This window comes from Mycteria americana, chromosome 6 (assembly GCF_035582795.1).
Source record: "Mycteria americana isolate JAX WOST 10 ecotype Jacksonville Zoo and Gardens chromosome 6, USCA_MyAme_1.0, whole genome shotgun sequence".
NCBI classification, from domain to species: domain Eukaryota; kingdom Metazoa; phylum Chordata; class Aves; order Ciconiiformes; family Ciconiidae; genus Mycteria; species Mycteria americana.
In genome coordinates, this window is record NC_134370.1 from 67,812,583 (window position 1) to 67,829,791 (window position 17,209).

Genomic DNA, 17,209 nt, shown 5'->3' on the forward strand with positions numbered 1-17,209 from the left:
TTACTTAAATTCTTTTTCTTTCCTTTTTTTAGTAATTCCTCATGGGGTTTTTTCCCCTCTGAGACCCACTGCTACAAGCCCAGAACTTGCTGTGGGCTTACCAAGAGCTGTGAGCATTCAAAGCACAGACAGATAAAAAAACATCACTGGCACCAGAACTGAGCCCTTATGCTCAGCATTTGAGAAGAAAGGGCATTAAATGCAAGCAGAGCCACAATTGAAAAAAAAAATATATCTGTTTGTGGATGGAGGAAACTTGGCATGCAACACCAGGGATTAAATTGCAATAAAATGCAAGCGACCATTAGCCAAAAGTTCCTGGAAGTAACACGACCATGTCTCCAGAGCCGCAAACCAACACCAAGGCACTTGCTTTAAAAGCATACCTTTACCTCCAGCACGTGTTTCGCACCACTAAAACGTGTCATCACAAAAGTATCCCGCTTCCAACTGCGGAAACAGGTTCACTTGATCTAAGCGCAAGCTATAGGTAGGGCTCTGCTGACAATACAGATACTGTACGCACACAAGAACAACCAACAGCAAGCCCATGCGTTTAAGGTCTGCCTTGATGTTTTGAGCGAGACTCGCAATCTGCATCCAAACAGTGGCATTGCCCAGGAAATACCTTGGTGACAACTTTGGTGCCACCTTATTTAAACCTTAATTTAAAATGCTAACTTCATAATGAGTGGAACAAAACTGTGTAAAAACATTTCCCACTCTAATCCTGGATTGATCCCCCCAGTATGGCCTTCTTTTGTAATTACATCCCTTTGTGATCTCACTCTAATGCCTTGTATTGTGACCCATAAAATAATCAGCCCCCTTTGTCTCTTCCTAATCCTTTTAGACTTCCTTCTTGTCTCTACACTCTTATAAATGCTGCCATTATTTGGGCTCAGCAGCTCTTCCCACCACCCCAGAGCCTGGAAAGGGGGCTGCAGGTTAAACCCTGAATATATTCTGTGCAGAGGAGCCGAAATGATGGGAAGATCTTTCGTGCTTTAAAAACCCCGCAATTCCCAACCTCCTCCCTTAGCCACACAGCTTGGCAGGGAAAACAACTTGCAAGCATGCATATGCACCAGACCTCCCCCCTTTTTATACTTTGCAGATGACCTTGAGACCCTTGGCCTGGAGGTTGCAGCGGCCAGCGTGTTTGCGGGGAGAGCATGCTTGGCCCCAGGCTGGGCGAGAGGAGCTGCTGCTTCTGTCTGCAGGGATCAATGCAGAGAAGAGACATAACATCTGCCTTGCCCGGGCTATCAGTCCTGCCCTCCTGCTGGCAGGGTAGGTGCCATGGACGGCCAGGAACAGTAGGATGGAGGAGCGGGATTTGGGGCAGGATGCGGAAGGGAAGGGGGTAAGGGAACAGAGAAGGGATGCATAGTGCTAAGCTTGGCTCCAAAACAGTGCCCCCGTAGCAAGATACAATGATGAAAGCATCTTTACGAGCCCAGATACCTCCAGAGCCATTCTCAGGTTCCACAGTACTTCAAATATTGGGCAGGCCCATTTCGCCAAGCTTCAAGAAACCTCTTTGGCTCTAAGTTGCACAATTGGCTTACTTTCCCTCTTTCCTGCTTTTTATAGCACCAGATCAAACAGGGAAAATTGCTACTCTCAAGCCGGATGCGTGCAGAGCCTGATCCGATACCCAGTTTGATGGTGATTTCCAATTAGTGGTAACTGCTTGTTATTGAGCGATATAATCAATGGGTCTTACTCCACCAGCCGGGCTGTGATTTATGACGAAGTGGAGCCAGCTCCATCAAATTACAGTATCGGCAAAAAGGGCTGGAAATGCCATGAGACAACATCATCAGAGTCAAGTAAGGCCAAGTTAAGCAAAGGGTGGTGATGAGGAGAAAGGCGGCTGCGTTTTGGGGAGCTCACCTTCCAAAGGAGTGGACTCTAGCCATTCCTATTGCTCAGAGGGTATCTTCATCCACAGACAGCAAAGGCGTGCATCAGCTTCTGGCACACACAAGGGAAATACAGCTCCTCAAAGAGACCCACGAAGACACAGCCAAGCAGTGCCTCCAGAGAACTCTCTGCCTATGAAACTGATTTTAATTAAGACAGCTCGGAGTCATGCAAAGTTATGAAACTGTCATTAGGAGAAAGAAAAGATCTGTATTCAATAACCTGATCAGATTATAAAAACATGTTGCATTCCACAACCTTTTAAACTAACACACCAAGGTTTGAACAGACGCAGAAACAGCAACTGAAAAAATTCCAACTGGCGTGTTAGGCAGAGGGTGGAAATGCCGAGGGCCTCCGCTCAACTCAGTCACACGTAGGCTTCTTGCACACTTGTACTTGTTCAAAAGAAGGTTACGCTACAAAAATATTATCAATGTGTTTAGCACCTGACCTGCCAATCCACAAACCAGCCAAGGTCCGCTTCCCTCCACTGAGCGTCTTTGGTTAATAATGATGACATACAGAAATTTCCCTGAATTTTAGTTAAATAAATTTAATGAGTCAATTTTTAGGAGGAAGGTTTTAAGAAGTGCCCGCTCCGTGGGGAAACTGCATGCACCTCGAGCCCCTCAGGGCCGCACGCGCAGCGGCTGAGAGCAGCATATTCTTCCAGTTAAATTTTATTCAATGCCAAGTGTTGAAGTAAATTTGAAACATAAAAATATGATATCCAGCCCACATTTCCTGAATGCAAATATGTACATTCCTCCGAGCCAAGAAGATTATATTCCAAGCAATAATACAAAGCCAGGGTCTGTAACGGTGATATGAGACTAACAGCCTGCCTTTGAAGACAGCGAAAAGTGCAGCAGAACTCTCGAGGGGCTCCGGTCTGTCAGATCCCTTTTATTCCTCAGTAGCATGGCCTTGATCAACTTTCAAGATTTTTGTTTGTGAAAGGTTTTTATTTCTCCTTTCCTTTTGTGTTCAGATGTCAGGCTCAGAGGGAAGAAGAGATCAGCATTGGGATGAGGTTTTACCCACCGGCAGTATTTACTCTGCTTCGCAAAGGTCTGCTTAGCGCTTGTTTTTTTTTTCCTTCCAGGCAGCCAGCACCCATTTCTTCGATGCAATGGTCCCCTCATCTCCAAAATGGGGATAATTACCCTCCTCCTTTGTTTGACTTGCTTATCGGGACTTGGGGCAAGGAAAATCGCTATTACTTGTGTGTAACCACCCTGAGACACGGGGGCTCGAGGGTACGACTGTGATTCATTCTTAGGAGATTTCATCTATGTTTAAGCTGAGTCCTAAGTGCAAGAGCATGCTCCTTTGGTTCAGGCAGAGCGGGGCAGCTCGCCCCGAGCAGCAGGTTACATTTGCCCACAACATCCCGTTTTATTCCCATTATCCACAGGCACCTGTGGCATCGGCAGGTGCCCTGTGTTTTGTGCTGGCTTCACCCAGACCTTTTCTCAGGGCTGGCAAGAAACCAAGCCTGAAGCCAGAACACAGTCCAGAGCATTTTCAACATGATCTCTTTTTCATTTTGATTCACACGAAACTACGGCTACAAAAGGAAATGCTATTCAGGGACACACAGCACATCACATACATATTGATGCAGGAGCCGAGATAACAGTGTTTATTGACAATCCACTATCCCAAAGGTAATTCCTCCAGCTCTCATGTCTCCTGTTTACAGGTCCAAGAAGTTTGACATTGTGCTTGTGCGTCAGCCAGCTCCCAGCTCATAAATGCCAGAACCATTCACCAAAAGTGCTCCAAGGTTTAGCACCACAAGACTGACGAGTTTGAGATCCAGCTGCTAATCTGGCACGGACCCAAAGCCCTTGGCTCCTGGACAATGTCACTTCTTACACTACTGAAAAGCTAGGTTTGCAGATGGCCACTTCGTGCACTCAGGGATTGTTATACACAAGGGCTGGAGTGTTCCCTTGGTGGGCTACCAGCCGGCCCCGGCACTGCAGGGAGCAGGCGGCAGCACTCCAAAAGGCCCCCCAGTTCGGGGAGTGCAGCCAGGGGACCAACAGAAGTGGTAGTAAGTGGCTTGCACAGAAAGAAGAGTGGTAGCCATCTCCCAGACAAGTTGGAGAACCCTTCAGTAAAACTTATTTAACAAGCCAGCATTCAACCGGGTTTCGGGGCTGTACCAGACACCCCTCTTCACACCCGTACATAAATTACACCCACCAGCAACTTCTGGTTGAATGCAAAAAGGATTAGCAGCTGCACCCCCAGAGCCCACAGACAGTCTGTGGGCAAAGCTGGCCATCAACACAACAGGGACAGAAAACACCACAACATCTCAGCTCTGCCGTCAGTCCCGGGACAAACACAAACCAGCAACCAGAGCCAGCAAGGGCGAACCCAGCAGCCTGCATGGCAGGAGACCCAACAGGACCAACTGCTCTGGCTGTGGCAGCGCAACGGGCTAAGCTGGGTACTGCGCAGGGCCAGAGTCACAGCCTGCCCTGTAATTCTTCCTCCCCCACCTTTAAATTTCATTCCCTCGCTGACATTTTCATCTCTCTTCTCCTCCGGGCTCCCCCCACCAGACAATCTGTCTAGTGTTGTTAGCCTTGCCCCCAAAGGCACTGCCACGCTGGGTAGTAAATAAGACCTTGCTGCCTCCACACTGCCTGCCTTAAATAACAAAATGAAAGAAACCATGACCTTCAGAAGGTCTTTGCCTATGGTTTGGAAAGCACTGCCTGCCAAGCAGAGCCCAGACATGCTGCAAAGCAGAGAGGCTTCCAAACCCACCGCTGGAGATACACAAACCATGGACTATTTCACCGCGTGACTTTAACATAACTTACCCCTCGGAGACAGGGAATTTACTGCTAGAAGGTGGCTTTTAGTTTTCTCCCCCTGAGAAGGCTGATTAGCTCTTCTTTCACACTTGGACAGCTATGCAGATTAGACGCCAGCCAGATCCCCACACCAGCTCCAGGTTCTTTTTTCTCTTTCCCCTCTTTAATCCTCCCTCCCTGAACACCCAGCACCCACCCGTGCTTCCCAGCAAAGCCAGGGCCCCTTGCAGGATTGCCCCATGAGGTGCAGGTGGGATGATGCCCGTACTTACTCGCTGCCTGAATCTTCGCCTTCCGGCTCACCACCAGCCCGTAGTGGTTTTGCGCCATGCAGTCATACTCGCCTTCATCCGAGGACCCATCTCCCCGGACCCTCTGGAAGCGGGAGACATAGAGCGACCCGTTGGCCAACATGAAGGCATTCTCGCTGTCCACAATCATCACGCCATTCTTCCGCCATGTGATGGTGATGGGCTGGATGCCCTCCACCTGGCAGTAGAGGATCAAGGGCTGCTCCTGCACAGCTATGTCATCGCTAGGCTCCACGACGAACGCCAGCTCGGAGGAATGGCCAAAATCTAAAACGAAGAGAGAAGGACAGAGTCAGCAGTGTGTCCACAAGAAGCAGCAAGAACCCACTGCTAAGGCAGCTAACAGCAGGTGGTGAATACATTTTGGATAGAGTGGGCTACACTAGGGCTACAGGGTACAAGCGTTTTGGAGAAACACGAAACCCTTGGGCATGCTTTGCCTCCCAAGGCTTTGCTATCAAAATCTCCGGGTGCAGTTTCCAAAGGCACAAACAGGCACAGACCTTCGAGGCTGCATTTGGAGACTCCAGTGAAGGGGATGGGCAGGCACACCCCTCCAGTGGCTTGCCAAACCCCAGCTCCACTTCATACCCCACTGAAGATTGCCTCTTCCCCTCCCTTTGCAGGGAAACAGCAATACAGAATAAAAACTTGCCCAAGCATGGGGCAGTGCTTACTTCAACATCAGCCATTCCCACCCCAGGAGAATTTACACCAGTTCAAGAAATCCGCTCCCCTTCCCCATGTAACCAGGCGGGCAGGAGGCTGTGCCAAGCCCCAGACCCGTTTGCAGCACAGCTGGCAGGGGTGAAGAGGGGGATCGGCAGCTCCAGATTCAGACCATATTGCCACCGGCATCTTTGCAACACTTCTCCCGCTTGGCAGAGCGGGAGGCTGTTTGCTTCTCGCACATAACACCATGCCCTTCTGTCGCTTTGGTCTCTCTCACGCTGTAACAGGCAAAGGATGGTGCTATTCTGTCCTTAATGAAGAGCAAGTTAAGCACCGAAATACAAATGCACAATGTTCTGGCTCAGCGACACAAAAGGTTTCTTGCAAAGCAATTACGCTAAACGATGTCCACCAGAGATAAGTTACTGCAGAATTTGTATCAACAATAGGCAAACCCTCGCTTCCCATCATACAGATACATACTAATTTACTTCTTTTGCCAACAGAACGTTTAAACACTATGTCTTTGGCATGTTATGCTTCACTTGGTCCAGCACACCTTTTTAGGGTATAATTTGCCATACAGGCATGATTAGATGCTACAGAAGATGACAGAAATAGAGCTATTGTTTAAAGATTAGCCCAAAATACATGCTGACATGAAAGACAAAAGGCAACCAAGAAACAGGAATCATATCAATATCTGAAGGGTATAAATGCAGGGATGGAGGTGAATGGTTTTTTTAAAGAAGGCAATGGAAAAGAAATTCCAACAGAGTAAGAAAACTACAATTTCATCCGAATACAGGGAAAGCCTTTCTAACAGTTCCCTTGTGCAACAGCCCCTCGATGGGTGGAGGTTTCCAGCTGCTCAAACCTGCAATACAGCTTCTCCCCTCTTGCATGGGCTCAGGGCAACCGAGTCCAGAGCTGCTCACAGAATTGGGATGCACATGAGCAATTTCTCTTGGCAAACACCAGCCACAGCACAGTCTTTGTAATGCCCGTCCCTAACACAGATCCTACCACACTAGGCTCAAAGAGTGGAGGGCAGATCGTTAATGCATGGTAAAAACAAAAGAGAGGAGAAGAGGCAGTTATCCTAAAGAAAAAGAAGGAGAAAAAAGTCTGTCTTTTCTGCTCTGCAAACCCAGTGAGATTTTTTTCTTTCTTTCTGTAAATCCCCATTGCTTTCTACGGCAACTTAAATTGGATTACGGGGGATAAACATTGAGTGCAACCTGAGCCGAGGCAGATGGACGGAGCAGACAAAGAAGGCAGGGGTAGTGCACGGCAGGTCAAAGGTACTGCTGTCAAGGTATGAGTGTGTGCAGGGAATGGACAAACTCTACTTAGTGACAGACACCTAAAACATACACTTTATTAACCCATTAAGTCTTAAAATGTCAGGCTAGCTCCAGCCATCTCAGTGATCTATCGCTCACTGTGACTTCTTTTTTATGAGATAGCCCTGGGGTCCTCTCAGCAAGTTAGACTACAGCCAGCACAAACCCATCAATTACTTTGTTTTGTGAATATTAAGGAATTAGATGAATGCTCCACATTTTTCCGCAAAGTGGCCAGAGTCTCAACAGCACCTACCACGCCGGGGCCCCATTCCCTGCGTGGGGGGCCCTGGGAGTTAGGTAGGATAAGGACTCTCATGTCCTGACTTCCCACTGAACCGAGGTGGACTCCTGACTCCAGAAAGATTGAACAAGATTTCAAGATTTAGCCTAACAGGCAATCAGAAAAAAATCCCTAATGAAATAAATGCCCCATCTTCCCCCAGCTCCCCTGTACTCTTAGATAAAACAGCTTATTATTATATGTACAATAAAAGGAAGAATCAACATAATTACATGCCCTTCCCACAATAGTTGTCATTATAATAACCATCATTAAGGCCTGTGATTGGAGATAATCATGTTTACCTCCATAAACATTCGGTCTGCATCCTAACTCCAGGCTGTGCAAGCAGTAGAAGTGATGACACTCATAATTAGGACTAGTGCCCTCAGACACATGCTGGGGTGGGGATGGGCACTGGCTGGTCCTGGGGTCTCCTCGGGCTGTAGTCGAGAGGGGGATTGTGCCTCAAGGTGTGACACTGCGCAATGCACAGTGTGCAACTGGTTTGTAACCCACAGACACCTCACAGTGTCCAGAAGCACCCAAATTCCTCCTCAATGGATGCTTTTTTCACAGGATACTTTTCTGACCTTGAAGAAATCCCACTGCCACTTTCCTGGGGCTTCAGGGCCAGGCGACCAAAAAACCGGACGCATGGGGAGAAGCAAGCCCACCCCATCTGGGGATGCAGGAGAAGCCAAGCTCTATCTTTTACCCCGACATGGCCTTTCCATGCAAACTCAGCCAAAAGTCTCTCTTCTCCTGAGATACTTAGACGCTGAAAGACACTGAGAGGCATATGCCTCTCCCTGGCACCATGGGCACATTAGACATCCTAAAGCTGCCTATCTGCATCGTTAAATAGATAGATCCGAAATTGCCTTAAAAAAAACTGAGCTTTGGTCCTCAAGGGCCTCGGTATCCCACTCTGCAAAAAACACAGGCTCCGTCTTCCACGGGGTAAATGTCTGAGTCTCGCAAATAGGTAAGTCATTGGTGGCACGGTCAGCGAGAACCAAGCTGGCAAGCTGACCTGAGCGTGTTTCAGCACCATCGTGGCACTGCAGTCCAGCAGGTCCTCAGCATGCAGCAAGCTCTGAGGAAGTAACCATGGGCTCTTCCCCAGCCAAAGGTCACCTTGAAGCCAGCACTATTGCCTATGGCCCTCAGCCTCATGGCCTCATCTGGGGGCACAGAGCGGGCTTGGTGAGAAGGACACCCTTCTCAATGCTGTGCTTCTACAGGCCATCATGTTCCTGGAGGTTTTCTCAAAAAAGAATGAGGCCCTGGGATGCTGCACACCATCAGGAATGGGTGTGAGAAACTGGTCCACAAACAGCCCAACCTAAGATCCACATGGTCAATGCACAGCCGCGCCGGAGAGAACTGGGTGCAAGGCATGGTAGAAACTGGGTGTCTTACACCTTCTTTGTCGCCTTCTAAAGACCCCCCTTCGCCCATTTGGCTGTAACCATGGGATTATTTGCATTAAAAGTGGTTTTCAAGGATCGGACTTCAAACAGGGACATTGGGTTTGGCCTTCTGAGATTGGCACTGGGGGGCTCCAGGTCTCAAAGGCAGAGTCTGAACACAGAGCCCTGCCTCCCCGGGATGCTCGGATGAGAGACAAAGGGACAGGGACACTCACAGAGGAATCTCCATGGTGGGACAAGAAGGCTCCTGGCACAGGAAGGAGCATTTGCTCTAGAGATCAGCTCAGACGGGCCAGAGGGAGAGCACATACAAAGCAAGGAGGTAACGGGGGAAGAGAGGGACCCAACTCCGTTAGCATAAATAACTGATTGTAGTTAGCAGCGAGGCACAGAAACGATGCTGCAAAATTGGAAGTAAACGACACTCCGAAGGCACATGGAAACAGTAAAAGTGCAGTCAATTGAGAGCGACAGAGAGGAAATCACCGAGGCCGTGCACATTCACTCGGGGAGTCTGAAAGTCCCATCCCTCTCCAACGGCTCTCTGCATATCCAAACCCAGCTCATCCCACACAACGTCCCGGGTACCTCCTGAAACGGACTGCAAAGCAGCATAGCTCACAGCCACTTTCTGCTCGATGCAGAAACTGTAAAACTCGGCTCACAGCAGCTTGAGTTTGTAGTTAGAGGCAGGGGTGTTACACAGGCAGCTGAACAGACTGCTTGTCTCAACGCCGGCAGGCTGCGCCGGGGAGCGCGCAAGGGAAAATTGCTTTGCTTTCTGCAAAAGGATGGAGGAGGAAGCGTTATTAGCTCTGACATAAAGGCCACAAGAAAATTATTGGAATCCTCATTCTACAAGTCTCCTTTTGAGAAACATTTACCATCTCCCTGAGCAATACAATATGTGACTATATGTGCAAATATTTAACAAAAACTACTTCCCCTATTGATCAAGCAGACAGGCATACTCTGAGAAACCAATTAGCACTTGTGCTTTTGAACCAAGAGATTTATTTAGCGCTGAGAGAAAGAACTTCGAATTAATGGGAAGCTTAAAAGACACTTTGAAGTACATTTAAAAAAAAATAAGTTTAATTATTTTTTACTTGACACTGTGATTCATGTTCAAAGCTTCAAAAGAACTTGCTCATACCCTAGCATTGTCCTTTTCCATTTGGGAAACACGATTTTGGCCTTCCCTCCTGGGCTTCTGAAAAATACAGCAGCTAATCTCACAGCTTTAATTAGCGGTGACATTCATCGCAAAGGACCTCAGTCACATCACGGCTCATCCTCCTGGACCCTGTCCAGACCCACAGCCAGCAGGGCCATCCCTGCCCTGGGAGCACGCGGTCCCAACAGATGAAGCCCATATTATTACTCCCATTCTAGACAGGGAACATTAATCACAGAGAGATGAAATGACCTGCCAAGGGCCCGGTCTGAGCTCGTGGCAAGGCAAGATATTGCAGGAGCAGTCAGGTCCACCCTGCTCTTCCCAGCACAGCATTGGGAACCACCGGTGGGGAGACCCCAGCTCCTCTCTCATCACACCAACAGCATGACTTCCACCTGCAAACTGCCTCTCATGAGCAGAAAGTTGCCCTCTCCTGATTTACCGTGTTCGTTCCCAGCATAACACAGCATAAATCAGCAGCGACCCACCGGCGAGCCTTACCATCACCAAGGATAGCCACTCCGGTCCTGCTTCAATAAAGCCAAAAGAACATGCCCCTGGAGTCCCACGAGCCCAGGACCCGGGGTTTTTATAAAGGGATGCAGCTTAATATTAGGACCAAAAACGTGGGTACAGGTTGGGACAGCCCTACAAAAAATGGCTCCTGTTTTTTCAGTGGTGCTTTTTTTTTTTAAAACCCTTCTGCAAATGGGAGGATATGGAAGGAAGAGATATCTGGACCTGAAAGATGTTCTCCAGCACATTATAACAGGTTTCAGGCTGATGAAATTGGCAACCTAAAAATCCAGCTGGTGCCCCCTTAAATCTCCTTGAGGCTGACCCAGACCCTAAGGAGAAAAGCACTACACTGCAGTAAAGTGCAAATTGGCTCTTTAGGGCATCCAGAAAAATTTACATTTAAAGAAGAGGAGAATAGGCTGTAACAGGCCTAACATCTTGCTGGCAGTAAAGTTTACTAGCTCAGAATTTTTTTATTCCCTTTCCTTTCGGACGGGAGGTTATATAAAGCGATTTTTCCATCAGGGCACATAAACCACATCCACTCGTTAAGCGATTGCAGGAGGTCTCTGTCGAGGATAACACGACCTCTCGGCCACCTGATGCGGAGCCCAGAGACATGCCCAGCATCACTGCCCTTGGTGGAGGCACAGGTTTCTGTCGAGGAAGGCAAACACAGCCCAAAGAGCCGGAGAAGTGGCCCCAAATAATTTTCAGATGTTCAAGACCAGACCGGGCAAATCCCAGGAGGTCGCTTGTTAAACACAGCATGGAAGCTGGAAGCGTTCACAGCACAAAGACCCTTTCCAGGACGAGCTCCGAGTCCTTGTGGGCTCCCCCATCTCTGAAGAAAACGGGGTGAAACCTGTTGGTATAGCTGGAAAGGGCAAAGACCTTTTCTGAGTTAATTGCCCACAGTAGCTCCATCCACAGTGAAGCATCCAGAGAGCACGGCAGCAAGCCGAGCGTAGGATGTGTGTTATTTGCATTCCCCACGTGTTTTGCAGCCCTGACCAGATCACAGTCCTACCACAGAGGCCATCAGTGATACAAATACGGAGCAGGAAACAACTGTGCATGAGAGGACGGCAAAGGCAGTGCCCAAGATGGGAAACGCTGTGCCCAGAGCCGGGGTCCCCGCAGGCTTCAGCCCCCAAGGCTGCTCTAACGCAGAACAGGGGTTTCAATCCCTGACTCTGCAAGAAAGCATCAGGGATGTGGCTGTCCCTGTGGCCGGTCCCTTGCACAGACCCAGCAGGGCACAGACTGGCCACACTGTACATAATGATGCTCGTGGATCAGAGACATGGCGGCTGGGAGAAGCACGAAGGCATGAGGCTGCCGAGAGAGCCACAGGCACCCTGGCTTCATGGTGCCAAAACCACCAGCCAGCACAGCCCCACCGCCCAGCCCTTGGAATTCAGCTTGAGTACTGGCAGGCAGGACTGGATGGTGTGCAAGGAAAGGAAAAGGCAAGGTCCTTCTGGGGAAGAGAAGTTTCTGTGCACATTAAAACGTTTGAAACTCTTAATTGCATCCAGGGGATTCAAAGGAAATACAGCACTCTCTCCTCCCTGCCATCCCCTCTGCCTTATCACCTCCCACCCTGAAATTCAGGATGGAGGACAGCATCGCCTCACTCCTCTCAAGGAGCTGAGCACTGCACCAATCCCTGCTTGCTCCAAAACCAGAGCCGTTTCAACGAAACACTAGCACTTCTCTCCCTTTTCACGTACTCTCAGATTTCAGCAGCGAAGATTCTTTTGCAAAAGCATCTTCACAACTCAGCAGAATCACCCGCCACAACCTGCATCCTCCTGACTTGCCATTAGCTTCATCAACACAATCACATGCGCAAGAACAAAAAAAAAAAAGGCAGCAAAACCCTTGACTCTGCTCTGAAACTCTGGTTTTAAATTACCAACGCAGGAGCGGGTCTGGGTTGTTAAGTGACTGGGCTCCTCTCGAGTGGAGGGTGCAATACAACAGTGACATTTGATATAATAGCAAGGCCAGATCAGTATGCTGTGTGCTTTTCTCAGTACGCTTGCCTATTTGCCTCTCTCTTCTCTTAAAGTGCAATTATTGACATGTTCGCCTCCTTAACCATCAGTTTTATATGCTTGCCAATGACTCCTGAACATGTGTAAACAATTATTTTTATTTTCTTGCAAAACCAAAATGTTGCATATTCTTTTGGATAAACGGACTCGGGTAGATTTTCATGAGCCCTGCTACATAATTTATTAGTTTCTAAACTCTGTAAAACTAAAAGCTCCAGTAAAGTTCAAATAAGTTTGTGATTTCAAAGTAATTTTGAACGGACTATTCCTGTTCCTGCCCAATGTTATTCAGTTGATTTAAATGGGAATTCTTAATCTGCAGAGGGGGGGCTCCTGCATTGTTTTGTTAGATCAAATAAAAGGACAATATCCGGGGTCAGAAGCCCAGGAGCGCAAAATATAAAATATAGAGGGGGAAAGGGGGCACGGGGAAATGCATCTTCTGTCCCAGATCCGTTGCAGGCTGCAAAACGAAGCGCATGGTCTGCTCGAACGCATGCTGGATCAGCTCGCTGCTTCACGGGCAGAAAGCCAGGCACCGGCAGCAGCTTCGCACAAGCTCTGCTGCACGCTGCTCCCCATGCCTCAGCCCCACGTCGGGGTCCCATCCTGCTCCTGCCAGAGCCAGCGCTGGATCCTAATGCTGTGTTGAGACAAGCGAGACAGGTCTGGCCATCCCAGCACGGCGGAGAAAGATGTTTCGAGGCAGTGGGATGGGGAGGTGCGGGAGGAGCAGCGTCCCAAGAGTTTGTGAAGCAAGGGGCTGGCGTTGCACGGGGTCACCGCTTGGCACTTCACACGCTGTGACACGGGACTCTCCAGAAACAAGGAAATCAGAGAAAGAAAAGTTTAAGCAGACAGAAAAGAGTGAGAGACACTTTCTCATTCGCACACATAACATGAGAGCAGTTTTGCAGCTCTCCGCCAGGCAGTACGGCTGCTGAGCTGCTCCACGCTGGCTCATGCCGGGCTCATTGCACCAGGGTACATGGGCCAAAACTGGGACTGAGGAGGAAGGAGAGGAGCAGGGAACCAGGCTGTAACCTTGGATCTGGGACCTTCTGCCCAGCTCCTCTCCCTAGGACCCTCTCCCAGCTCCTAAGCAAGCGTGAGAGCTTGCGCTGTGCAAGTTCCAGAGTCTGACAGGTAGTAAGACGACGTGTAATTAGACAAGTTTAGGATTTCCAACTCCTTGCGCAGGGGGTGGCAGGGCAGATCAGGAGGGGACCAACTCGCCCTATTCCCCTCTCTATTGGCTGGCTTTTAAATACTTCCAACGAGAAGTTTAGTTTTGGCACCGTGGTGGCCCCAGCAGATGTTTGCGTGCCACTGGCATGGGTGGCTGCACGCTCAGGCCCCTGTGTGAGCTTCGCACCCAGCACCGGTCCCAAACGTGGTGCACAAGCATACGGTTGTGAGACAACCACCCCATTTCACGGGCCGCCTGCTGCATTCGCCACGCAGGAAAACCACGTCCTGAGATTCTCCTGTTGAACTCCCCGAGAGAGACAAAGCCCAAATGTGGGCTTGAATTTCATATAGCGTCTCTGAGTGTTACTGGGGAAAAATGATACCAGATACCCTCTATGTATATTAAGAAAAAAGACGGGGTATTACACCAATTTAGGAGAAAGCAATCCTTTTTTTGCATCTAAAAAAAACCAACAAAGCCACACAGAGTGGGAATTAGTGAAAGCTTATAGCTTCAATAATTTAGAAGTTAAGCCTACTTAAATATAAATGATGATGTTTAATTCCAAGGTTGTTACTGAGCAGAGCTGGGGAGCCTCTCGTATCCAATGCCTGTCTTTGAATGCCGGGCTCAGCAATAACAGACAAAAGCTGTCCACCACCCAGAACAAAGAGCTCCAGGAAATTAAAAAAAAAAAAAAAAAAAAAGAAAGAAAATACTGTCTCGCTGCTGAGCCCACTCCAGCGCGCTGACCAGCAGCTCCCAATGCCTGGTTCACGGTCACCAGCCCAGCATTTCGGGGAGTTTGAAAACCGCAGGGGTGGGAGCGGAGCATCCCGTCCCACGCAGCACGGCACCGCTCCCAACGCAGCATCCATCCCCGCAGCGAGACTTTCTGCTCCGGCGCTGATTGACACCAATGCAGGAGGGTTTATTAAATTCAGTAAAGCACAGAAACGCATTACCTCGCTTTTAACCGCATCTAGAGCGTATAAACCCACTGAGGGGGGGGAAAACCTCAGAACAGAAAAACTTTTAAAGTGCAGCCAAGCACTCTTTAGTGGGGCCAGCAAAACACACCCCAAAATCAGGAGCCACTGACCTGCCAAGTCGCAGCATAAACAGACACACAGGGCGATTTGGACAGCAGCAGGCGATAAACTAGACACAAAACCCAACTTACTAAAGTTCTGCTTTCAAAAATTCACTTCTTTTCCTTTCCTCCCCACAAAAATAAGTACTTTTTCAACCATCCTCATTGCACTGCTGTGTACCCAGGAATCCCAATCAAGTAACAAGACCTGCTTCATTACATCCACTTCACACACAACTTCTATTTTCCGCGAGTTACACTGGCTTCTCCTCCTTGCCGTGGCTGCTACGAACCACGTGGCGAGATTTATTATGGGAATAGCCCACAGTCTGGTTTCCTAAACACTCCAGCAGCTAATCTCTAATTAATCTAACAAACGCTTTTCTCCCTCTGACCACGCTGGGCTGCTTGCACATTTTTTAAACAATTCCTACTTTTCCTTATCTTTAAGGCTGCTACGTGAGGCGAGGACAGGATGCACCCGGGTATTTCGCTGCAGAACAACATCTTGCTCAGATTAGACCCATGCTTAAGCAGCATCACCAGTAGAAGGAAAATATTGCAATTTATCAGCAGGGCATGTGCACAGTAGGTCCAAGGAAAAAATCCCTTTGATGTTTTTGTAGTTCGGCCCTGGTCTGGCGGGTGGTGTTACCGGTTACGGCTGTGTGAACCGAGCCAGGCATTACAGGAGAGCACAATACTTGTAGGTTTAAAGTAGCTCGCCGTCATCCCTGCAACTTGCAGCCCAACATCTCTTTTCTGTAGCTACCGCCTTTGCTATCAAACACGACTCGTTTGCTCGGGCGCTGTCTCCCGCTCACATCGCCGGCGATGATTTTGGATTTGGTCCCTGAGCGCGGATGCCCAACCACGCCACTGCCACGGCAGCCACCCCTTCCCTCCCCAGCGCTGGCCACGGGGGCGAGGGCCTCACAAACACCACGGTCTCCCCTTCCCCAGAGCCCCCCACGCAAGTGGGGTTTCCAACTGAAAACACACAGGTTCGGGGGAACACTTAGGGCTGCCTTCAGATTAAGGGGTTGGATGGGCTGACGGAGAAGTCTACAGCCGAAAGCCGTGTCCCCAACGCGCCCTCCCAGAGGGGACGAGCCCCCGCTGCCGCAGAGGGACGCTAACACGGCGGGTGACACGGACAGCCGTGGCCGTGCACCTCCACGCTGCACCGGCGGACACACGCGTGCCGGAGCCGTGCTCGGTCCCTCCAGCCCCCGGAGCCGTTCGGCCCCGTTCAGCCTCCACGGCGGCCCGATGCCACGGGGACGGGCTGAGCGCGGGGCTGGGAGCGAGCGGGGAGGCGTGCGGGGTTGGGACCGGCTGGGGAACGAGCGCGGGGGACCGGGACCGACGGGCAGGGTGGGGAAGGACGCGGGGAACCGGCCCCGGCCACCACGGGAGTGGTGGGGGGATGCGAAGTGCGGGAGGGACCGCTGACGGGACCGACCGACCGACGGACGGACGGACCGACCGACCGAGGGGCCAGGGCGGCGGGGAGCAGCGCCGGTGCCGGGGGCGGCGGCGGCAGCTCCGTCCCTCCGCCCGCTCCCCAAGCCCGGCCCGGCTCTTACCTCCGCGGCAGCCGAGCAGCAGCAGCCCCAGCAGGCAGGCGGGCAGCGCGGAGCCCGGCGGAGCCATGGCATCCCGGGCGGGCGGGCTCGCCTCCCTGCGCCCCACGGGGAGGGAGCAGCCCGCGCAGGAGGGAGGGAAGGAGGGAGGCGAGGCGAGAACCACCCCCCAGTTGGGGGCGGGGGGGAGAGGGGGGAAAAAGGAAAGGAAAAAAAAAGGCAAAAAGCGGATTTCAGCGCTGCTCCCCTCCGCGCGAGCACGCCGCCGCGCCGGGCGGGCGGGGGGGAGGCGCTGAGGGAGCGGGGCCGCCGGCGGGCGGGGGCGGGCGGGCAGCGCCTTGCGCCATCTTGCGCATCCGCCGGGGCGCCGGCAGCGCCGCGCCGGGTCCGGTCGGGCTGCGGGGCCGGGGGGCGGCAGCCGGGGGGGGGGGTGGTCCCCGTGCGGGGCTGCTCAGTGACCGCCGCGCCCGGGATCCGCGGGAACTGTGCCCGGACCCCCAGCCGGTCTGCCCTCCCCGGAGCCCTGTCACCAGAGCCCCCTCACGGGTCTCCCCTCACCACAGCCCCCTCACCAGAGCCCTCTCTCGGGTCTCCCCTCACCAGAGCCTCCTCACGGGTCTCCCCTCACCACAGCCCCCTCACCAGAGCCCTCTCTCGGGTCTCCCCTCACCAGAGCCTCCTCACCACAGCCCCCTCACGGGTCTCCCCTCACCACAGCCCCCTCACCTGAGCCCCCTCACCGGTATCTCCTCACCAAAG

General features: G+C 51.1%; 1 protein-coding gene across 1 annotated transcript in view; it reads right to left on the reverse strand.

Moving 5' to 3' along the window:
• IGDCC3 (immunoglobulin superfamily DCC subclass member 3) overlaps nt 1-16,524 on the reverse strand; it is a 106,140-nt gene extending 89,616 nt beyond the window's left edge. Inside the window, exons 1-2 of the mRNA XM_075504214.1 lie at nt 16,454-16,524; nt 5,042-5,347 (exon numbers count right to left, since the gene is read on the reverse strand). Of these exons, the coding sequence (XP_075360329.1) occupies nt 5,042-5,347; nt 16,454-16,520 (373 nt within the window). The 5' untranslated portion in view covers nt 16,521-16,524. The remainder of the gene's footprint in view (nt 1-5,041; nt 5,348-16,453) is intronic.
• Between the last annotated feature and the right edge of the window lie 685 nt (nt 16,525-17,209).